Source organism: Lepidothrix coronata, unplaced genomic scaffold (genome assembly GCF_001604755.1).
Source record: "Lepidothrix coronata isolate B3197 unplaced genomic scaffold, Lepidothrix_coronata-1.0 Scaffold93, whole genome shotgun sequence".
NCBI classification, from domain to species: Eukaryota; Metazoa; Chordata; class Aves; order Passeriformes; family Pipridae; genus Lepidothrix; species Lepidothrix coronata.
The window spans coordinates 938026-958580 of record NW_016690273.1 but is presented as its reverse complement, the minus strand read 5'-3'; the positions used below and the strand labels follow the sequence as shown (position 1 = coordinate 958580).

At 38.4% G+C, this 20555-nt stretch overlaps 1 protein-coding gene across 3 annotated transcripts in view; it reads right to left on the bottom strand.

Moving 5' to 3' along the window:
- CADM2 (cell adhesion molecule 2) overlaps positions 1 to 20555 on the bottom strand; it is a 609843-nt gene that overhangs the window by 165203 nt on the left and 424085 nt on the right. For all 3 annotated transcript variants that reach the window (XM_017821926.1, XM_017821928.1, XM_017821927.1), the window contains one exon: positions 15541 to 15690. In XM_017821926.1, the coding sequence (XP_017677415.1) occupies positions 15541 to 15690 (150 nt within the window). The remainder of the gene's footprint in view (positions 1 to 15540; positions 15691 to 20555) is intronic.

The window sequence follows — 20555 nt, the reverse complement described above, 5'->3', positions numbered from 1 at the left end:
AACCAAGCTGTATTTTGAAAGTCTAACTCACTACAAAAGGGAGTTTATTTTACACAAAGCCACAACATGTTTCAATATTATAGTTTTAATTTCCTCAGGAGCTGAGAGTAGAAGAGTTCAGCAAAAGAGCAGGGCATCAAAACAAAGATATGTCTTGCTTTTTCATCCTCCTATACTATAGCCCAGATGTGACCAAGGTCCTAATTTTTAATGAGCAAAGAAAGAAATGGTTAAAGGACTTGTAAACTGTACCTTTCTTTTGTCCCTATTGGTGCTGCTTGCTTTCTGAAAATAAGCAGAAAAAAACCCCCTCAAGATGGCCCGGAGAGGAAGCAGCAGACATCTTCTGCTTCTACTGGGAACAAATCCCACCAGAAACTGGCACAAAAAGAATCCAAAATGATACAGGTATCCTACTGCTGGACCTTCCCACAACACAAAGTAATGCTATTTAGCAACACACTACCTTGTCATGCTGCCCCTTCACTTTCTACAGACAAGCACTCCCAGGTGCCCCAGCCCTCAGCTGTTACAGAGCAGGAACTGAGCCTGCAGTTCCCAAACTCAGGGGCTTGATCCCCCCTCTGAGAGAACTGTATGTTGTTCTGCCAGGGAATACTTGTGAGGAAGAGCCATTCTAAGCAGCAGTTTGTGTTGGTGGGGTTTTGCTCTGTGGTGCCAAGGTTGATTCCTTGTTCTTATTTCCCAAGGGACTGAAATTCAGTTTCAGGTCAACTCTTCTACATATGAACCTGATTCTTGAAGTGGACCTTTCGATGGCTCCAACATACCACACCAGTAACGAGTGTGTAAGGTGATAAAACCAAGCCCTATATTAAATTTAGTTTTCAATCTGAAGCTATTGAATAGAGACAGAAAAAGGAATGATGCTTTGTCAGTAGTCTGTGCACATAGGCTGATGTGTGAAACAAAAAACCCCACACTGACAACCCCATGTTATTAATTGAAAAAAATCACTAATTAATTGATGTAGTATTGCCTCACTTTCTACTTTCTATTTTAAAACAAAAACATAATTGTGGTGATAGGATGGTGTGCTGGTTTGGGCTGGGGTAATTTCCTTCACAGTGGCTGGTGTGGGGCTGGGTTTTGGATTTGTGCTGAACACAGGGTTGATGATATAGAGATGTTTTTGTTCTTGCTGAGCAGAGCCAAGGCCTTTTCTGCTGTTTGTACTGCCAGGCTGGTGAGGAGGCTGGGGGTGCCTGGGAAACTGGGAGGAGGCACAGCCGGGACAGGTGACCCCAACTGACCACGGGGATATTCCAGAGCACATCACACTCAGTATATAAAGTGGAGGGAAGAAGGAAGAAGGGAGGGGACATTTGGGGTGATGGCATTTGTCTTCCCAAGTCACCCTTATGTGTGATGGGGCCCTGCTCTCCTGGACATGGCTGAGCACCTGCCTGTCCACGGGAAGCAGTGAATGAATTCCTTGTTTTGCTTTGCTTGTGTGTGCAGCCTTTGCTTTCCCTGTTAAACTGTCCTCATCTCAACCTCCTAGTTTTCCTACTTTAATCATTCAGGTTCTCTCCCTGATCCCACTGCTGGGGGAGAGAGATAGCAGCTGTGTGGAGCTCGGCTGCTGGCTGGGGTTAAACCACAACGGATGGAAATGGAGTATTTTCATTTTAGAACAAGTTCCCATTCCGTATATATAAATCTGAACTGAAATAAACATTTTAAAATTATTTTTAAAAATAGTATGTTTGCATCAGGCAAATTCTCTCCTCTCCCCTAAATCAAGTTTGATACTTAATGTCGCATTTTGAAAAGAGAAATAATGAAATGGTGATATTTCCTTTAACACAGCAAGTCCAGATCTCACTCTGGTTAAGTTCTGAAGGAGGGTAGCTTCAAAAAAGAAATGAAGCTTTCCTTATTAATGCTCAACAGCTTCAGTAAAGAAGCTTGTTAATCATGAATACACAGCTAGACCTGAAAGACAAACAAAGGAAAGATGTCTTGATGACTAAGTATGCCTGTTATAGAAGGTGTGGATACAGTAGTCTAGTACTTTTTTTTCCAGATTTTTTCTGTTTTTCACTGTGAAAGATGTTCCCTTTTCATAGCCTTTTACAGAAGTTAATTTAGGGTGAAAGATCGGGCATGTGTCATTCACATAAAACCTTGATACTTTGTTTATAACATAATTTTTTGTTATGACTGGTGAGCAACCACTTTACCTGAAAAACACCCATGAGGTTTCTCAATAACTTTACTATGGTGATCCTTCCACTTGAGTGGAATAATTCCAGTATGAAATTGTACACTGCAACAAACAAAGAAGGAATAAACCCTCCCTTCCAAGGCTCCTTACCTGGTCCCACACTAACAGATGCTCAGGAAAAAAAGCCATTTGAAATGCAAAAAAATTGACCAGGCAGCATCAAAGCACTGTGAATTGTGAGGAAAACAAAAAATTATAAGAAATTATTTTTTATGCTAATAAGGGGAATCCGAAGTCTTTCAACAGGTCTGAAAAAATACCCATTCACAATCCTGTCTTATCTGCCCAGGGAGAAAATTCTGTATGTGTGAGTCAGTTGCTAAGAAAGCTCTGACTAATGCAGATACAAGTCTGACTTTTTAAGTTGACATTTCTACTTTTCCAGTGGATCAGAACTGTCAGGAATGTTCCCCAGGCAGACCAGAGGATTGCAGAGCAAAGTTATTCTGTAGCAGTCTGAGTTGTGGCGTAAGTGCTTTGATGGAATTAGTAATGGTGGTTTAAGAAACAGCCTCGGATTCTATTCCCAGCACTAGCAATTACCACTCCCATAACAGAATCAGAACAAAGGAACAAAATCTGATGGAAAAGAGCTGCATATTTTCCTGTACTGGCAGAGAGCAAATTCCCTTCTGCTGCTGTTTTCACAATGCCTTTAAATAACATCTGGCAGTGGGGCAGGACAGACAACTGGAGACAGGAGCATTTAAAAGTGTTGCTACTAGACTTGCCAAGAGCTCAGCTGTACAGAGTCCTTCATGCCTCTTCTGGTTTTCTCACAAGATGTGACGATGATAAACATTTATTCTTCAAAAATTAAAAATGACCAAAAATGTTTTTTTTTTATCAACTACATCAGCAGAACATACTGTGCATCTGTAGAGGGATTAAATATAATTTTGCTAGGTAGTTGGAGAAAAAAGCCTCTAAAGATAGCATTTGGCATGGGTTAATCACCTCTTTCATTAAAAGAAGGAATACATACTGAGAACATCTTTCTGCCATCCGATTAAGCAATGAGCCAATACAATTGTAAATCTTCCAGAAATTCCCCATGGTTCAACTCAACAGAGGCAATTCTTTACTTCTCAGACCCCATCTCTCATTTTCAGATAATCATTGCATTAATTGTGTACAAAACCTTTCTATCGTGCTGCTAAAAGAAATGGAATGTGACTGTTCCTTGATTCTCCTTGGCAACCTTTGACAGTTAAGAGATTGAATTATTCATATGTATTTTTAATATAATAACAATTTTAAAGCTCGCTCACTACTCAGTTGTTCAAGCAGCATGCAAAACCCAAACTGTTTGATTATAGTATAAACAGTGCAACTGTTCCTTTTCTACTGTTCTAGTGGCTGATACAACTCATATCTCTGTAACCGAGGTAAAAACGATTTAAGGGTACTATTTTATTCCCACAATCATATGCTACAAATTGATTTGCAAGTCACTGGAATTTTTTTCTTCCTTGAATGAGGCAGATTTTAAGTCTTGTCTGCCCTTTTTTGTGTTAGTTACAGGCATTATAAGTACTAGTTCTGTTCAACAAATATAAGATATAGTTTCACGCCAGTTTGGCGTATTCCAGACAGGTTTTCTCCTCATTGCTAATAAGCAGTACAACCATGGTATCAAAAATAGAAAGGATGAGATTTGCACTGAGACTAAGGATTATTTCTTTCAAGATGGGAAAAAAATACGAATGACACGTGCTTTATTTATAGGCTGGAAAAAATGACTGAAAAAATTGAAGACTATCAGAAGGGAAAACATGTCCTGTATGAGGGAAAATAAATACACATGTGCTAAGACTGTACATTTCGATGCACATTTTATAAACCAAGCTTTTGTTCCCTGTCATAAACTGAACCACAACCAGATAACCTCCGTGGGAAGAATGATCTAGTAAGATGGCATTCTATTTTTTGCTTCAAAGTGTTATTTTAGATAATGAGAAACTCTATTTAAGTTGGTTTGCTTCCATTTAACATACATTTGAGCTGGCAGTGTAGTTGCATGGCATTATTATTCTCTTAGGCTGCTGCTGGACAATACAGCTACGGATAGAAATAAAATAGTAGTAGTTAGTGACAGGCTACATTTAAAATGTTTGATCAGACTGATCAATGGGCCTTTGCTGCAGAAGCTGAGCTGAGGTTCAAGGAAGAAAAAGGTAATGGTTGGTCCAACAGTTTGTATATATTTCAGTCAACTAGAAGGCACTTGGGATGCAGCTCCAGACTTAATAAAGCTGCCACATACAAAAAATGCTTCTTTGCTTCTGAGACTTCCTAGTGGAAATTCACATCTGCCTTTTTCTTTCAAAAAATACTTATATTAACATCTATACACTAATCTTACATCTTGGTTTTATTTCAGAGTTCAGAAGCTTAATTTGTCTTACCAGTTTTGAAATTATTTCATATTATTTAGGCAGCATCTTGAAAACTTATTAATATTTGACAGTGAATATACAGATATCAATAATTACCCATCAGTTACTGTAGATTAACTGTTACAGGTGTGGAGTTTTAATTAATCGTTTTTTAACATCTGTTAACATGACTTGAACTCTCTGTGCTACTGGTTTGTTGGTTTGGGGTTTTTTTTTTCTCCACGTACACAATTGCCTTTTGGTTTCTGTGTTTCCTCAAGCTCCTTTTACCCAGAGTACATTCCTCTGAAAGTAATCTCATTCAGGTTGATACAGTTCTCGTTTCTGTTCAATTTAAAGTTATTTTCTTTGGCTCACAGCAGAACATCACACAGTCTCTCACTGAGTTATTGAGGATTTTCACCCCATATCAGCAGCTCATCAGCAATTACTTCTCTGCACACAGATCCTTAAAGATCCAGGACATGATGATTTGTTACAATTTCTGTGCTGAAACAATCATGTTCCTTAAACAAGTTTCTACCAGAAAGGGAGTGGAAAGATGAGCACTTCTAATAATGGTAGATCCTTTGCTTCAACCTCAGAAATTGAAAATACTATTATTTTTTAGGCACATCTAGGCACTATAAAAGCATACACTTACTGCCTCTATTTTAAATCTTCGGATATATTAAATTCCTCAGCTTGCCTGACCTTAATACTGAGGTCGTCCTATAAGCTACTCCATCTGGCTTTTGGATTGGCTTCCTGATATCTGATGTTAGATCTGGTAAAAATTTTCTTTAATTTGTTTCTCACCTTCATTGGAAATTTCAAGATAGTATTCCAGTTTTGGCAATATAGCAGGATTTGGCAATATATTCACATGATAAGGTGTGAATGTGATATGCAGGATGGATCAAAAAATTTCAGTTATATTTAGTACTTGTCTTTCACAAATTTGTTTCAGTGGATATATTATACGTTTTACCAATTTTTTTACAAGCAGCTCTTCGTCCTAAACAAAATAAGGATTTCTCATATAATTCCTTAATATCACATAGTGCCAGTACACATGATCTTATTTTTAGGGTGACTATTCAAAAGTAAAATGTCATGCTTCTTTACTACAGTCTTTAAACATAAGCAGTCCAGTCATTTACACTGAGCCTTCCTGGGGCATACAGAGTGGCTGAAAGTGAGCCTTTAGCAGTATATTCTCTTTTTTTTAGGCTGAAGAAAAGCAAATTCATGCTACCAGTGAAAAAAGACCCCAGCTGTCTTCACTCTTGCTAAGTGTGAGAACAGAAGTGAAGGAAAGCATGCTGCAGAGACATTCACACTCACTGCCACTAACCCAGAGAAAATTTATCTCCCCTAGCCAGCAGACTCTTAAGCCCTGCTAATGCAACATTACAAGGACATAACATCTTGGGGCACAGGTAGCTTTGTGAATTCTCTACCATATTTGCCTGAGCAATGTGGAAAATTTTCCGCTATCTGGCAAGCCTCCATCTTCTCAGAGAAGCTGTAATTTCAGAAGGAACAGGGCTGAAGTCCACAGGTACAACTATGTTATCAAACCCTGTTCTGGGGCAGGTTTGGAATCAATCCAGTTGTTTCAGGCCTAGTTAATGCAGAGTGGGAATTCTGTATCATACTGATAGAAGATGCTTTTCCTATTCCATTACTGTTTTCCTACCTAGCAGTCACCGTCCTCAAGTCATATCCTTTGGAGTTCTTTTCCACCCACTTGGGTAATTCTCTAAAAATATGTTGTTGAATCACTCTCCTGAACTACGTTTCTCCTTGACCTGCTGTGTTTTTATTCCTCCAGCATTTACTGACTGACAGTTAATCTCCACATTAACCCTTCTAAAAGCAGCTGGGATGGCAGTGACTGTACCACCTGCTGTTAGTCCAGGGCTGCTGTGATTTTATTGCACTCAATTCCAGTTTCTGTTTCAAAGTCAGCTTTTGAGTGACTGTTCCCAGTATCACAACCCAGTGTGTTGCAGAACCTTAAATTTTAAATGTGAGAAGTTACATCCATGTCTATAAGCTACGCTAGAAAGGGCCGTTCTTTTCAGCTGACCCAATTTGCTTGGAGAAACCTCGTGGAATCTGGACAGACAAATCTGCAACATCTTAGCTTGTTTAAGTGTTAGCTCAGATGTCTCTTCATGGCACTGTGCCATGCAGATATTGTCATGTTTTCAGGGGTTTCTGGTTTGCCCTTGTAAGAAGCTTGTCCTCCAGATGCAAAGTCATGACTATGCTTGTGGTGTGGGTTTTTTCTTATTTCTGTATCCAATACATCACACATCTCTGTCCAGGGAATACCTGAAAGTTCTGTGACTGTCTTTCCCTTTTAATCATAAATATTTTTATGCTTTTATCTAGTGATATGCCATTTCTAAATATTTGCACTTCAACCTTTTCCACCGCTGCTGTTTTCCTTTGAGAAGCACAATTTTCACCCGACCTGCAAATATCAGTTATCCTTTGCAAAATCCGCTCTTTCTTTTCTCCAAAGTTAAGTTTTCTTGGATTTAACAATCACTTAGAGGACAAAACACTCAGGTTCAGTCCTATCTGGTAATTCTCTTATTCCTGTGACTGCATTGTATTGAATACACAGTGATACAACAATCAGCACTTATTTATCACTTAGTTTCTTCAAAAAAATGACCTTCACTTTCTGTAAGGAGCAATGCTGATTAAAAACGAATGTCTTTTCCTGCCCCCTTCATGTCTGTGCACATGATGGGCAATGTAGAGCTCTATTGCTCCTGGACCTACTGCTTATGGTCATGAGCATATTCTCCCACTTGCCCTTCTCTGCCCTCAAATTTTTCCTCACTATCATTTGGTCTAAGAGCTGCCTGAAAAGAACACCAACAGGTTCACAATTTAATGTAATAGGTCCATTTTCTTCAGAAATCCCAGGAAGTTTTGCTCATCCATGTAAACATGGAAGAGAGGGCAGGTATACGAAATTTCTCTTTGCACCTCTTTTGAACTTCAGCCCCACTCACCCCCCCCCCCAAAAAAAAAAGAAATCTCACTCTTCACACTTAAAAGATTCTTTGCCATTTAAAACAAAAGCAGCCAGCAGCCTGAGTATCGTGAAACTTCATTACAGAGAAATCTTAGCAGTGTCATCACAACTACTGCTTCACTTCATCATATTCCAATTTATCAGCTTCATTCTCCATTTAGCTTGAGTGCTGGTAAACTTAATTTTGCACATACCCACACTTCAGCACAATATAATGCAAACTCCTACGCTTTCCAACCATCTCTACAATACGGCCATTTACTCCCTTAATACTGCTAAGAAATTAAAAAAAAAATGCTGTAAGTGGGAGTAGTTCTACTAATTTATTGCAGTGAAATAATATTCTAATGCACTGTAATACATTTTTTAAATGTAATTTTCATATTCATACAGACAATAACTGTCAAGATATTTTAACAGACTCCTGCTCTCTTTTATCACGTTAACTTTTTCAAGATTCACGAACGCAAGCCTTCCGGGTTTCAAAAGTGGCAACCTGTTTTTGAAACCGTGGGTTTTAAGGACAAAGTGAGATGTTTCTTGATCTCAAAAGATCTAAGGCAGCTTCCTTTTTTCCTCTGAGCACTAAGGAACTAAATGACCCAAAGTCATTTGAGGTTGTTTCCTATCCATCACCTGGAGGTAAGGTGGGCCGGGTTTGGTGGGGATACTTCCCGGCAGCCCATGTGGTGCTGTGGTTTGGGTTTGTGACCAAAACTGTGGGGGAAACACATCAGTGCACTGGTTATTGCCAAGCAGTGTCAAGGCCTTCTCTGTTTCTCACCCTGCACCCACAGTGAGAAGGCTGGAGGTGGCCAAGAGGTTGGGAGGGGACACAGCCAGGACTGCTGCCCCGAACTGACCAAGGGATGTTATTCCATGCAATATAGCAAGGAAAACTTGGGAGTTGTTTTCCCCAAGCAGGGATTGCTTGGAGACTACCTGGGCACTGGTTTGCTGGTGGGAGGGGGTGAGTGATTGCCTTCCCATCACTTGGTTTTTTATTTCCATTTCCTTCCCTTATCAAACTGACTTAAGCTTGATCCATAACTTTTTCTCAGGGCGGTCAGTGAGCGTAAGAACAAACGTAAGAACCCGTTAGTAAGAAACAAAATTGTAACTGAAAGACTTAACCCAGGTTATCTGTCCCTACATGTCATACTATGGGCCTCAAGGAAAGGTAAGAGCTGGCCAGAGAGATACTGAGAGTTGTGCAGCATAAATGTGAAATCAACAGATCAGACCGACATAAAAAATTAGACTTAACTACATACCTAGGGAGGGCTGTTCTAAAAGACCTTTACGGAAAGCCCATTGTGAAAACCAGATTTCTTTCTCATACAACCTTTTCTTTAAGTGCCAGAAACCTCTCAAATATTATAAGGCATTTACAAACTATCGCTATTCAGCTCAGGGAGGAAAAAAAGAAGATAAAATAAAATCCTGTGCCTCTGTATAACTTCCTCCAAACTTTTCCAGATGTAAATTAGTACTTCAATATTTGTCTGCATAGTTTTCTTGCGTTTTTCCCACTGCTTTTGTTGCTTCTTCATAGGTTCACTGCAAGGTATTATCTCATTGAAAGGGTTTATTAAACTCTGAGTAACAGTGAATCTTTAATTTATACGTGTACCTTAGGATGAGGTTCAAGTTTGGTCATCATCTACTGTCTGATACCATCTCCACTCAATTATGTAATAGGAAACAGAGCATGTGAAGGTGGAGACGAAAGTCCATCCATCATTGCTATTTCATTTCACATTACTGAAATGTTAATGCTCTCAGTCCTCCCAACATTACAGCCTGTCTGCCTCCCTGTCTGCATAACTAATCTAAAGCATGTATGTTCTACTTTCCTTTCTATTGCAAAAAAAGAAACATCAGTTTGCTTACTTCTCTGGCTCACATTTTGTACAAACCTATTCCTTTTGTCTACATGTATACACTGCATCTTAAATTCAACTGTTTAATAGAATCACTAAATCCTACAAGAGGTACATTCATCATTTCCCTCCAATCAGAAATAATATCAAATTATTTTTGTAACTCACAAGTGCCTCTGCTTGTTTCTGTAGATTAGAATCTGAGGCTGAATCGCCACAGATTGGTGTAAATTTGGTTTGTACTTAAATTCAATATCCGGAGTTGGCTTTCACAAAACAAGTTAAAGGGTAAATACAACTAACTAGGAAGGACCTCTATAACTGTAACATCAGAGAGACAGGATTTTCATGCCTGAAAGGACCAGCCTCTTATATGGCAATTCAATCACCATTTAGTTTCTAGTGTTATAGTAAGAAATTTCTCTGGACTAATGAATCCTCCTAAACTGACACGTGTGACACTGTAACTAAAATCCCATACCTTGTGCACTGTGAATTTCAGTCTCACTCTAAATATTTTTATATTCAGAAAAAAAAAAAAAAAGGTTAAGAGTTGTTTTCATGGAGCTGATAGCACAGCTGGGTATCCCTATAGTCACAATAATTTGATTAGAGACACGTCCTCTCTAAACTTACACACAAGTTCTAAGACAGTAGTGCCACCCCCAAGAGGAAGCAAATGCTAAACCTTATTGGCAGCTACTCTACCCCAACACGTTTCCCCAGGATCACCTGAGGCAGCAGGCCTATCAGGGAAGCTCTCAGGAGCTTTGCAAGCTCAGTGCCCTCTCATAACCCTCGCCTAGTGCACCAGTATCTCTGAAAGCTTTCAAGATGATAGGGAGTTACATAAATGCCAAGTGCTCTTACATGTACAAAAATCAAAGGTCACCTAAAGAAACATATTCTGCTGCTGAGGGATGAATGATCCTGAGGCTGGAATATGCTTGCTAATTTTTTACTAGGACATGAAAGTGCTACCACTTGAAAGCGCAGGGGACCTGTGCCCATCCATGATTAGCATCAGGCACGTGTCTCATCAAAATCCAGTGTGGCAGTTTGTGGCAAACTTATCATGATCAACGTCAACACACGCTTGTTTTACTATCAACAGACCTGCAAACTCCCCTGTTAAGGTGAAGAGCAGGTATTTTACACTTGCACTTGCCTGACTGAGCAAAGCTGTCAGGTAATGCATGCGCCAGGTACAACTTTCTCTTCCTTTTTATGGTCTGATTACACATTCTTGTATTGACGAGATTGAACACCTCTGATATCAACAGCCATTGTTCAGTTGTACATGCCTCCTCTATAACTCAATATCCTGCTCCATATTTATCTATATTCCCTACTGAATGGGAATATGAGAAGACTGCTGCTATAGGAAGCTGCATAAAGGTGGTTTTTTTTTTCAGCCTTCCCTTTATCAACTATCTCTGTGTTTCCATGCTGTGCCCTTTTTCCTATAGACCTGCATTCATATTTATGTCTCTCTGTGTTTATTGCCCACTCAAAATCCACTCCACCAGTGACACTGGTGAAGACAGACTAAAATAACCTATGCTAATTTAAAATAATATCCTCCAGTTCTACACAGTTACACATTGTGCTTCTTCCAAAGGCAGTGATGCAATTATAGGTACTAGGGTGCACAAAGTGATATGGAGGTTTCCATGGCAATTATTCAATTTAATTGAAAATTGTGTTGGGAAAGACTCATTTCAAGTGCAGCCTGCAATTTGAATTTGTTTCCAAAGAATCTGAACTTGCTTAGGCTGGGTTAGTGAATTCCTAATTTTCAGGAAGACACAGTCTTTAAAATTCTATCAGGGAGTGGAAAACCAAGGTAAGGTTGTTAAGCTTGTTAACATTTAAGACCATGTATCCACTTATGCAATACAGTGTTTTTTACTGTAAGGTAAATATTTTATGTTTCAAATTAAAGAGGAAGAGTTAAAAATCAAATTAATGCACAATGTCCTTGAAGCTACAGGGTAGAAGAACCAGAAAAACCACCAAAAAGTACCAAAAAGGACAACGGGCAGACAGCATGCTGAAGGAGACAAATCATCAGTGAGATCAAGTCCACAAGATCAAACTTTTGTATTTTCATATATTTTAGCTGCTCTGTGTTAGAACAATAACGAAGACGAAGTTAATTCCAGCCTTAATATGTTTTAGAGTGACAAAGTATGAACTGGAGGGAAGCAACTGGTTTATCTTGGTTAGATACTAAAACAAAGCTATGACTTAATTTCCTGTAGGAAAATGAGATTTCTTTCCTCTCCTAATTTCCATCACCACAATGAGTAAAACATATTTTAGGCCTCAATTTATAAAAAACCAAAATAACCTACTTAAAGTGATGAAAACCCAGAAACAATCTCTGAACCGTGGTTTCATATTCACTAAATTTATAGCATTGCCATTTCTGAAACAAAACTCTATTACATTTCTATTTGTATCATTTTAAGACTGCATAGGCTATGTGCCAAAAATGTCTCAAGTTAAAAATAGTTCCTCGTCTCCTTCATAAATATTAAATAAAAATTAAATTGATGTGAGGGTAGGGGTAGAAGTGTTCTTTCCCAGCTACAAAATCCTCCTCAGTGGGAAAAACCTGTACCTAAAAACAGGTGGCCATGGCAGTATGTGACCAGAAGCAGCAGAATAATTTTAACTATGTAGCTTTGGTATTAGTGTGTTTGTCTCATTGCATTTCTGTACTTATTCAGAATGCCTAAAACAGAAAAAGGAAGAATGACTCCTAACTTCCATGTCAATGATTGCATCAGAGTTGAGAAGAAAGTAAAATGACATGAATGTGCTTTTCATAATATATATGTAATCCATTTTTAATTAACTGGACTCTAATAATAATAATGTCTAATAATAATAATAATAATAATGTCTTTTGTGGAAAGGCATGGGGATGGGAAGCAGAAATTCCAGGTTACCAAGAGACTCTTTTCTCGGCCCATGGTGAGTTCTGTTTTGGTCAGAAAATTTCTCTGCAAGACATTTGCTTGAAAAAGAAGCACAAACCTGAAAGGGGTCCCACCAAGGACAATCTAGCAGTGGAGGGCTTTTCACTACCTGGACAATTTGCTCTATTTTTGGACCTGTTCTCCCATATGGTGGTGGTCCTGGGCTAATGGTTGGACTTGATGACCCTAAAGCTCTTTTCTAACCTTAATATTTCCATGATTCTATAGGCTGACAGCTCTCACCTCCCTCATCTTTTGCTGTACATTCTACCCTCCTTTGATATTTACATGTCTTCCTTCATTTCACTACTTGACCCTCTCATAATTCTTAAAATATATAGCAATCAATAGAAAGGTTTCTTGAATTTTTTTTTAATGCTTCCGGACATGAAAGAAATACACTCTCATTCCTATGTGTGTCATTTGTATAAATAGAAAATAACTTATTGAAGTTAAAAGGAAGCAAATTTCATTTACTTCTGAATGTGGCAACACCCACAGTTACTCATCTCTGATGGATATAAAGGCTACTGGTGATGCTCCTTGTCTAAGCTTCTGTTTCCCACACAGAAGGTAACTCTATACCTATCCAAGCTTTCATTAATTTTCAGGGTTGGAGAAACGTAGTATTAAACACCAATGTTCATGGTGTTGAAGGGATAAGTAAGACCTGAAGGTTGGTTTTGGCTAACAGTAAGAGACAGGTTCGAAAAGACTCTGGCTGAGGCACTGCTCTCAGTAAATTAAATGCAATAACTGGATCCAGTAGAAAGCTACTTTTTTAATAGCAAAATTATATGCCTGGCTGTGAGAAGTGGGACATGAGGAGAGAGAAAAAAACCAACCAACTTTACAGTTTCACCTGCCATCATTTCCTGAGAAAACCACCAAGATATAAGGGCCATAAATCTCTCCCTCCATTTTGGTTCAATAACGCAAGCGTATAAAGAACATAAAGGAAATCTCTTTCTTACTTATAAGAACGCACAGAAAAAAAACTGTCAGTGAAAGTTGTACTTCACTTTCAGAAATGGCAGAATGATTTCCATGCAGGAATTGGATGTTCTGCTCACTCCCCTCAGCAGACTCAAGACTGGAAATGTCACACAGAGTGGAAACCTTCACCAGCAGGAGACAGGCTAAATATCACTGATTGAAGGACCTGAAGTTTTTCTTGACCACAGGAAGACATTTTCCCATCTAACAGATGCAGAGTAATTCCTCCATAAAATGAATTATCTACTATTCCTTGAAGTCTTGGGAAAAGCTGAAAGTTCAATAAAGAGTGTGGTCCTTTGAATTTACACACTTCAGCTCCTCACATTTCCTGTGGGGAATATAAATTGCTTCTAAGTACTTACTATTCTGCATGCCATTCAAATTCTGTTGCTTCAATTCATTATATTAAAAAGTAATACAAACTTCAATTATTCGTTGTAAAATTACAAATTTAGCTAAAGTACACAGAAAATTCAATTCACACCAAAATGGCTACAATGTTCGAATTAATGTATTTGCAGTCCTCCCACGTCCTTCTCAGCATCCTTTAAAATGTCACTTGTTTTTTATAAAGTTATAGATTTTTCTGAGTATTGATGTGCTCTATCAACAGACAAGTTCTCTCTGCTTTTAGTTCTGTAGATATTACTCACCCATCCCAAATCACTAACGATTACAGCTGAAATAAAGGAGTCCATACGAGCAGAGGTTACAGCACTAGACTTACAGCTCAAAAGTTTGCACCTTATAAACCTCTCATCTTCAATCCTACATTCAAAAGGTACTTATGATTTCAAAGAAATTGCAAATCAAATGATTACACGCTACAGGAAATTAGATAAAAGAGAAAGGAACCACTTCAACACCATCAAGAGATTCTATTCAGCTATTATATTAATAGTAAAAAAACATATTTTGATTGCAGCTTCTGCAGGTATAAAATGACAGGGTTTAGATTCTCTTTTATTGAAGTGCACAGATCCACGAAGTGTTTTCAGTCCTACAAGGTGTTTTAGTCTGGTAATCATTCAGCAAAGCATTTGGTCTGCAGTTCTTTATTTTTAAGCAGAGTAATAAGTGCACTTGTTAAAATATGTTCTAGAGTGTGTAGCACCTTTCAGAATAAATTCAAGCACCAGAATTAAGTATAAGAAAAAAAAAGGTTGAACTTCTGAACTTTCTGTACCATGGAAATCAACACCAAAGCTCGTACATTTTTAAAGCCAAGTGATGAATTTACCACCCCTAACTTCAGTTTTTATTTCTTTACAGAATCTCATGTAACCTTTATGTTAACATTCTATTACGTAAAATCCAATGCTTTTTCAGTTCAAATTAAGATAAACATCTCAAAAATAAAAACCACTGCAGATATAATGACCATCTTTTTGTAAGGAATGGATGTTTTCCTGTCTTTTTTTACGCTCTAATTTAACTAAAATTAAAAAAAAAAAATCAGTGCATGGAAAAATTGGAAATATCAGGGCACAAAACCCAATTGTTTTTATTAGCTGTTAAGAACACCTACCCCAGCAACTGTGCATTGCACTAACATCCACACTGCAGTACACTTGAAGCTAACAGTGGGATTATATTTTACATATATATATATATAATATATATAATATAGATATATATGCATATACACTGATAAAAACAAGTCACAAAGTTTATGGGCTACTACTTCTCTTGCCAACTCTTGCCACTCATAAATGCTTTTCCAAGATATTTTGCAACAATATTTTCCAAATTACCTTACAATCAGACTTTCAAATCCTATTCTTTTCCTTTAATAATTTAAATATAGTTTTATATGCAAGAGAGTATTCCAGTGAACGCCTCTCCAAAAAAATTAAATTATAAATGAAAAAATACATTCCCAGTAAATATTTTCATATTAGAATATTAAAGAGAAATGGTTTTAAACAATTTTTTTCTTACAAAAAATGGTGCAGAAGCATGAGTTGAGGAAACAATTTACCTTTCTTGTCATCGAAGTACAGTGTCTGTTGAGCTGGATTTGACCACTGGAGGGAGGTGTTATCATTTTGATCGACCCTGCAGGTCAAATTTGCCGTTCCCCCTTCAACAACCGTGACGTTCTGTGTGAGTGGAAACTGCCCTTGGCTGCCTGAGGAGGGAGGGGAGGAATGCAGAAGGGAAGAGAATAAGAGGAAGAAAAAGAAAATATTTAGGTTGTAGAACTGAATTTATTGCAGCAGATTCAATGTGATCTATTCTGACCAAGGTAGCACAATAAACCGAAAAAAATTACATTTACAATGTATTCTCTGTATCTGAGAAACAGATAGATGAATTAAGAAATAAGGATTCTTCCCCCCCCCTCTGTAAGACATGCTATACAGTTACAAAGAAGTGCCCTGCAATTTTATCTCCTCAGACATACCCACAGATGACTCAGTACAGACAATACAGTTAAATCAGTGTTGAAAACATCACTGAAAGCATAACATAAAACTCCACACAGAGTTTTTCAAACAGAGGGACAGGGCAACCATGACTCCCTAGGTTTTTTTATACATTTTAAAGGCCTCTCAGGATGACGTTTTGCACGTCAGGTTTGGAAAGCTGTTGGAGAGCAAATGTAGTGTGAATCTAATACCCGATGCATACTCTGCTGAGGGAATATAACCTGATCTCGTATGAAAATGGAAGAGATGATGTAGTAGGTCTCTTGCACATCTGTGATTCTATCCCAGAGCATTATGAATCACATTAAGTGCTTGCTGAAAAGTCACTGGGAAGATTTCCAAATGCCTCCCCACAATACAGGAGCAGTATCACTCAGGTTCTTAAATCACGGGCATTTTCAATGGCATAGTTAGACTAAAGTGTTTATGTGTGTGGAGAATAGCACAGCCCTTGTCAAACAGCACAACACATTCTGACAAACAGTATTGAAGAAGGGAGTAGGGTAAAAAAAAGTGGAAGAAAAACATGGAAGACATTTTTAATACGGGCGGGGAAAGAAAGAAACCTTCAGTAATCAGCAAGACACATCATGGATTCTATGATCATTATCTAGGACATATATTAATTTACTTAAGGATACTATGCAACAGAAAGACAATCCAGTACTCTAAATCAAACGTATGCTTCTTTCTTCCCCTCCTTTTGTACAAGTTCTGCCAATAAAAGAAGCACTGAAGAGCAGGTAGAGCTGCTCACACAAGAACCATAATGCCAAGACTGACACTCAAGTGGGATGTGTCAGAAACTAAAAACCTCTCTACAGTCCTACAGGAGCAAACAAGCTCATAGACATGTCATAAGTACATCAAGGAAATAATACATACAATATTCACTAATCATGCCAACACAGAATCACAAATCCAGCACAAAACCTTCACAGAAACATCTTATTCTAGTGGCTCTCATCCCAGTTGTTCCCAACTAAGTTAAACTGAAGCATGTCTTCTACATAAAAGGCATGATAATGAAAATCTATTATCTAGCATACAGGTTTTCAGATGAGCAGAATAAGGAAGTACAAATTAAAACTGAACTTCTATTTGACCTATTGATACTACCAAAGATGTAATTGTAGCCAGATTTCCCTATGGATTGGTTTCCCTATATAAAATAATTATGATGGCCTTAGATGTGGAAAATAAGTACCTACATCAGTGAAATAAATATTTCCATCAAACTGCAAATCTGAATAACTGGTATAATTTTTTCATAAATATCAACTTCCTACAGATATCTAAAGATCAACACTTACTGTGTACTGATATTTACTCTAAGAGGGTATTTACTATCCATAGGATAACAGATATAGTAAACAAAAAATAAGGAATGCCGAAAACACCATGGCTAATTTAAATGCTGCAAACAAAAAATGCCGAAATTCTCATGACATCCTCTGTATCTGACACTTCATTAATCAAACCCTGCTTCCTGAAAGCCACACGTTGAGAAATACTTGATGAGTGAAAAATCATAAACAAGGACGGGAAAAAAAAAAAGAAAACAGAAAAGATTTGTCATTTCCTTCTATTTCCCCCCTTTCAATTCCAATGTGTCAAGGAACCTCAAGATATTGCATAAATTGCTTATCGCTTAAATTAGAATTTTAAAGATCCAAAAAACCCGCACACAGCCTGTTATTACTTCCACTAAATTACAAGCAACTTACCAAAGAAATAACCTTCTAAAGTATGAGTTGTGGATAGGAGGCTATGTGGGCTAAAATACTTTTTGCATACAAAAAGCATTAAACAGAACCTACTGTCAGAGATTAGCACAGTGAAATCTGTCATTTACATGAAAGACCTGGAATGGAAGACAGTTTAATAAAATACCTGCTGTAATGATTTAGGACCTTATTAACACAATTTAGGAGATCTCCCCATAATTACCCTGATCTCCCCATAATTACCCTATATTCCCTTTTGGATATTACAGTTCTCACCATGAAGGTGTCAGTGTACCTGCAGTCTGTCATGTGCTAATGACTGTGAAGTCACAGACTTGTCTGACCAGAAGAGTGGTTGGTATGTAAACCAGTCTGATCAACCAGATAAATGGGTGATGGAGATGCCACAGTCTGAAGAGGACGAAAGAACTTTCCTTTCTCTGACCACTCTAATGTGTGCTGGAGTTTTGGAAGCAAGAAATAACCTAGCATATGAAAATGAGACCCAAACATTCATCCTATCCCTTACCAGCAGAGAAGCTGTGTGGATCTGGAGAACAGGCACAGAGCTTCATAGGAAGCTTGGAGTGGAGAAAGAGGTACAGAGAAAATGAGCCATCTAATATGGAAACTAGCCCAAGTGGAAAGAAAGGAGCCCGTGCAGAACAGATTAAAATAGATAAAGTGAGACCACATGAATGGATACTGAACACTTCTCAATAAAGACAAAATCTATCAGCAAGTGGAGTGGAGAAGGCTGTAAAAGCCTGCATAAAACAGATGAACACTAAAGAAAGCACCAGCATTGTGTGTTTTAAGTGTCAAAGAAGTGTTTTTATGCCGCTAGAGATTGCACATGGTTCCTGAGGGGACCGACAGTGTTTTGTGGGAGAGGCCTTGTTTCTGATAAACAGAGAGGTAGCATGTTCCCAGGAAGGATGCCAGGGAAGGTGCCAGCCCATGCAAGTGCTCAGTGAGATGGAGAACCCAGGCCATAGGTGGTGCAGGCTCCTGCTGCAGCACAGTGACCCGAAGTTGGAGACCACTGACCGGAATCACATCATTCCCCAAGGCACTTACTTTGGAAAACCCTTTATGGCTGGGGTAACTTATTACCACTGCCAAAAACCCCATTCATACTCCCAGCATTGAATAGGCTGGTTCTGATCCATTTGAATAGGCCCATTAAATCAAGAATAGTTGGTGACGAGCCTTCAATAAGAAGGGAAGTCTAAAGGCCCTGCCACATTGGGGCTATTGTAATTTCAACAACCCAACACCATCGCTATGATTCTTTAGTATGAACAGTTTTTAATACTGGTATTAAACTCCCATTTCCTAATTTCTTCCTTAACTCTGGAAGCAGAGATTAAACAAGAAAATGTCCTCCAACAAAAGCATTTCACCTTGACTTAAGAAGTCTAGTAATGGAAAATTAATGGCCCCTTTGGTAACTTATTTCAGAGAGCAGGAGTCACCCTTGTTTAAACAAAACCACAGAATTTACTCCTGGTATGTTGCTGTAACACTTAGCTTCCAGTAGCTCTTATATCTTTTACCCTGCTCTGAAGAGCTGTTTCTTATCAAATTTCTCTTGTAGGCACTTAGAGACTGTGATCATATCACCCATTAACCTTCTTTTTGATAATCTAAATAAATTGAGCTCCTAAGTCTTCCTGTAGAAACCGTATTTTTCTAATCCCTTAATTAGTCTGTGGCTCTTCTCTGTGACCTCTGCAATTTGTCATCTTTTTTTCTGAAGTGTGTTCAGGCCCAGACCTGGAAACATCACTGCTGCAGTTACAGAAGGAAAAAAATGCAAAGGTGATGCCACTTCTCCACCAGCACTTTGCGTTCTTGTTTGCACACCAAGATGAGTCCCCTGGGCCAGAGGATCAGGCAGGAATCCAGCTGTGACTGGTGGTCTACCATGATGCCGGGAGTTTTTTCTCAGACACCATTCCAAAGACAGGCTCTCATTCCAGTTCTCCTCCTGTAGCTCTCAGATACACTTCCCTATGTTTCACTGCACTGAACACAGCATTTTAGGGAAGTTCAGTACAATTTATTTCCTACTTTACTATTACCTGAGGTGATTGACAGGTATGACTGAGATAAGGAATACAACTCAGATGATCACCATTGTAAAGACAGGGCTGCCCACCCAGCTGACTTGCTTTTCTCACAACAAATTTCTGGCAATGACATTTCTACCCTCCACCAGCAGGTCAAGTCAATCAAACACGTATATATCCACCACTGCATATACAATTACATTCTGTTCCCTGATCAAACCTTGAGGCAGGACAAACTATTTTCCTCTCTGTATGGAGTACACTACTAAAGAGCAAAAAAAAAATAAATAAATTACTGATGGCCCATGTTACAATTCCTTTCTGAAAAGGAAGCCAGGAGTTTCATTAGAAAACACTACAATATTAGGCAAAGGTAAGTTACAATAAGCAATGAATATATGGCAAAAAGGCTGCTGCATTTAGACATCGCTGTCATCATATTGTATCCCAGTCCCTCTGCTCATTTTGGGAAGCTTTTTTAGCAAAATTATTTCAACTAGTTTGACTAGATGGAGCTATAGTTAAGTGTATTCTACCACAGGTTGTTTCTGCAATGCTTTGTGGAGGACCAATACTGCTCTGCAGTAGAACTGAGGGGCTCATATCTCATTAGCCACAAGCTGTTTCCTGTCAAGAAAAGCTTTTATTTTTTTTCCCCCCACCCAGAAATCACGGCTAAACTGCTTCTGTGGATTTTAACATTGATTTTTATCTCAGTATGTGACAAGTCTATGCAGAATAATTATCGTTATTTGGTCCAGT